The 3,542-nt window shown below is 33.5% G+C and overlaps 1 protein-coding gene across 1 annotated transcript; it reads left to right on the top strand.

Moving 5' to 3' along the window:
• Positions 1-2,477: 2,477 nt before the first annotated feature.
• On the top strand, positions 2,478-3,179 carry LOC111379467. The gene has a single exon (XM_023002838.1). The coding sequence runs from the start codon at positions 2,478-2,480 to the stop codon at positions 3,177-3,179; it is 702 nt and encodes a 233-aa protein (XP_022858606.1).
• The last annotated feature ends 363 nt before the right edge of the window (positions 3,180-3,542 follow it).

Genomic DNA, 3,542 nt, shown 5'->3' on the forward strand with positions numbered 1-3,542 from the left:
GTGATCTCCCGTATCTTCAACTGGTTTGTCTTGCATCGATGAAGGTAATATTTCATGAATTGTTTGACAGCTATCTTAAAAAAGGTGTCCTTTTTGAAGCTGTTGTCTTTATTGTCATTGATTTCCTGGACAGGAGCTACACTTTTCTGTTTCTAGATGGAATGAATGAAATGGATCGTGTTTATTTGTATAATAATTTGGCTGTGTTTCAGTTTTTAATTTAAAATTATTTCCGCTGCTTTGTAGTTTTCTTAGTGTTTTTTCCAAATTTTGTAAAATCCTTTTTTAAGAAGTTATTGTTCAGTTTAAAAGCTTAAGTCAAGAGAAGATCTCAACAAATGAAGTCTGGATCTAAATTCATTGAATTCACTGTTTTTTGCTTAAAAAATGAAGCCCGGTTCTTGTGAAAATGGACCTTCTTGCTTAATTGAAGTGAGGAAAATTTTATGTAGTTGATCCGAATGGGGGCACTATTTTCCCTATTTATGTACATGGCAGCTAAAATTTCCTTGACTATTCTCCTAGGACTTGCATGGCTCCAACGTGTAAAAGGATGCTTGTGAAGATCTTTCATTTTTCTCGCTTTCATAATATAAACAAGTAAAAATAACACAAGTATTTTTGATGCTTTAAAATCACTCATGTTATCAGAGTTCTTGAATTGTCACTGTCAGCCAGTGTACTACGTGCAAAAAATAAAAAATAAAAAATGCAAGTCTCAACATAAACATGTTAACCTGAAATTTGGTCAGCTGAAGTTTTGAAGATTGAGTTTTAGTTCTAAAATATTGATCTGAAATTTTGGTAACTTGACTGTGATGAAAGAGCCATAAACTAGGATCTACAACTCCCTGTTAAATATTAAATTCTTGTTTCATCTTAAAAAGTTAGAATTAACTCTAGCATTGGAAATCTGCACACCGTGAATTTCACCTGAATTTGATAATTCAGGCACTTGATTGGTTGAAATCATATTATTGGGAACCTCAAGAAAAGGCTATCCCTGTTAATCAAACTAATGATCTCAGAAAGGAAATTAAGTGTAGATTACTTGAATTTGCTCTCTCTCTTGAAGCGAAGCAAATCACCGGATCAAGTTCTTTGCAAGTCAAGGGAAAACGTAAGTCTAAAATGTACACTTCATTTTGATGAATGATAATGCCTTTTGCTTTAATAGAAATTATTTCTTTATCTATTGAAATCTCAAGTGTATCTTGTACAAGTTTGTTTTTTATTTTTTATTTTTCATTATTTTTTATTTTTTGCTATACACTTCGTGGCATTTTGCAATGGAAACTCCTTTTAAACGAGTTGTTTTATTGTCGGCCTACTGTCTTGTGTGTTTTAACGTTTGACAACTAGTTTAATGTCTTTAATTCTTTGACCCAAATAAAAGCTTTATTTCATGTTATAAAATTTTACTCCATAATATTCAGTTTTGGATAATAAGGTGTTTCCTTATTTTTAATTATTTTAAGATTATTAATAATAATTCCTTTTACTTAATTAGTTAATTTAACTTAATGAAATTTAAAAAAATTAAAAAAAAAAAGGCACGCGCCTAGTCTTTCAACTCCTAGGCTGCATTGTTGATCAAAATAAGATTGACCAACTTTTTCATGCTTTTTCCATATGTGCTACCTTCTTCGCACTTCATGCCTAGGCCTGCCTTTTAGAACATCGAATTTTTATTTTTATAGTATCCTTTGTAATCACCTCTATCCCTATACTGAATTTCCCCATGATTATGTTTCTTGGTAATTCATTAATTTTGTTATGCACATCATTAAAAATAACATTAATCAAGCAAGATTTTAACGTCTGTGTCGGTGGTGGCTATAAATTTCAGGTTCTAAGAAGCAGGTTACCAAATCATTGAAAAATATTCTTCGGTTGTGTACTTCCTTTTCTTCAGAAGTGGTATATATTCTCTTGGAACTTTTGCTGAAGGCATTAGATTCCTCAGATTTCACAGAACACGTGGTGGGATCGAAAATCTGTCCTGAAAAGCAGCAGAATGTATATGATGACTGGAAATCTGTTGTCTTGAAATTGTCAAATAAAGGACCAGAATTGCTTCTAACCCTCCTTAACACTGTTCTTGAGAAGATAGTGACGCAGGAAGAAACCATGAGATGCGAAATAGGTATCCCAGTTAATTTGTGACATTTTTCAAGCATAATGTTCACTTTTCTATGATTAGTTTTTCTTTTTGTTTCTATTTTCTGCGAAATGGTGTTCGATATCCCATTATTATTTTTCATTGGTATATAATATTTATATAGTTGTGTTTTCATCTTTGATCTTTTTATGGATCATCAGGCGAGCATAAATAGCTGGATAATTTTGCCCCGTCTCGCCAAATCGAACTACTTGCTTATTTGTTTTGAGTGGCTTGTTGGAAATCTCAAGACATTATATATCTCGTCTCTCGCAAGGAACCTACAGAATGTAAAGATTCTCTGGCAGAATCAAAGATGCAAAAGCAGATGCTACAAGGATTATTACGCAAATCTCTTATGTTGTCTTCTCCTGGCAACAAAAAGCTGATGGATTCGGCCCTTGTTCTTGTACAGATGGCAGGAGACAACTCTTTACTCTGTAAGCTCAAGAAGATGGCTTCTCTGTGGGTGTCAAATTCCAACATTAGCGAAGAAAAATCTGTTGATTCTCACATTGAGATCCTTTTTTCCGAACAAGATTCTATTCGTCAAGCTGAAGAGAAATTCAAGTTAATCAGACATAGTCAAATGAAGGGAACTCATGTTAAACCGACAGACTCCAATGTGGAAGTTAATAGCCGATGGGTTGTTACGAAGTCATGGAAGCCATGTCCTATAGGCATGCTCCCTCACAATCTTGGCTTCTCGGGCCGTCTTCTGATTCTCGACTGCAATGACAAGCCCAGAGAAGCTCGAAAAGGATCAGATAGCAAGGCGCTTTGGGAACTAAATCAATGTGGTAAAAGGGAAACTGATTGTCCGATTGAAGAATTGGATAGCGCATTTATTAAGAAAGTGAAGGAGAATGAAGCAGATTGTGAATCATACGATAAAGATGATACTCCCTCTGAAGGCGTTATGGGTCGTCTGATGGTCGATGGAGTCTGGAAAAAAGTTGCAGAGGAAGAGCTGCTTGCTATTGCATCGACTGTAAGATTATTAGGGACAATTTGCTAGCCCTTTATTTTCTAGGAAAAATGGAAAACGAATTCTAACTTCCACTTTTGGCCTGTTTGATTGACAAAATTTTCTAAGGAATTTGTTTTCCACCTCTGGCCGCCACGTCAGCATTTTCAATCTTTTTCTTGAATTCGAATTCTCACCAAATAGGTGAGAATTCGTTTTTTGGGTTACTGTAGCGAATTTATTATTATTATTATTATTATTTATTTTATTTTTTTTTCAATGGAAACAAATTTTAAGAATTATTGCAAAAAATTCTATCCTTTTAATAAACAATTTTCATATAAAACAAAATCAAACGAACACGAAAAGATAAATAATTTTTTTATTTTTTTGACAAAGGAAACAAATTTTATC

The sequence above is a fragment of the Olea europaea genome, unplaced genomic scaffold (genome assembly GCF_002742605.1).
Source record: "Olea europaea var. sylvestris unplaced genomic scaffold, O_europaea_v1 scaffold1991, whole genome shotgun sequence".
NCBI classification, from domain to species: domain Eukaryota; kingdom Viridiplantae; phylum Streptophyta; class Magnoliopsida; order Lamiales; family Oleaceae; genus Olea; species Olea europaea.

Coding starts and splice junctions, on each gene's coding strand:
- LOC111379467 (XM_023002838.1), top strand. CDS start 2,478: ATGCAAAAGCAGATGCTACAAGGATTATTACGCAAATCTCTTATGTTG.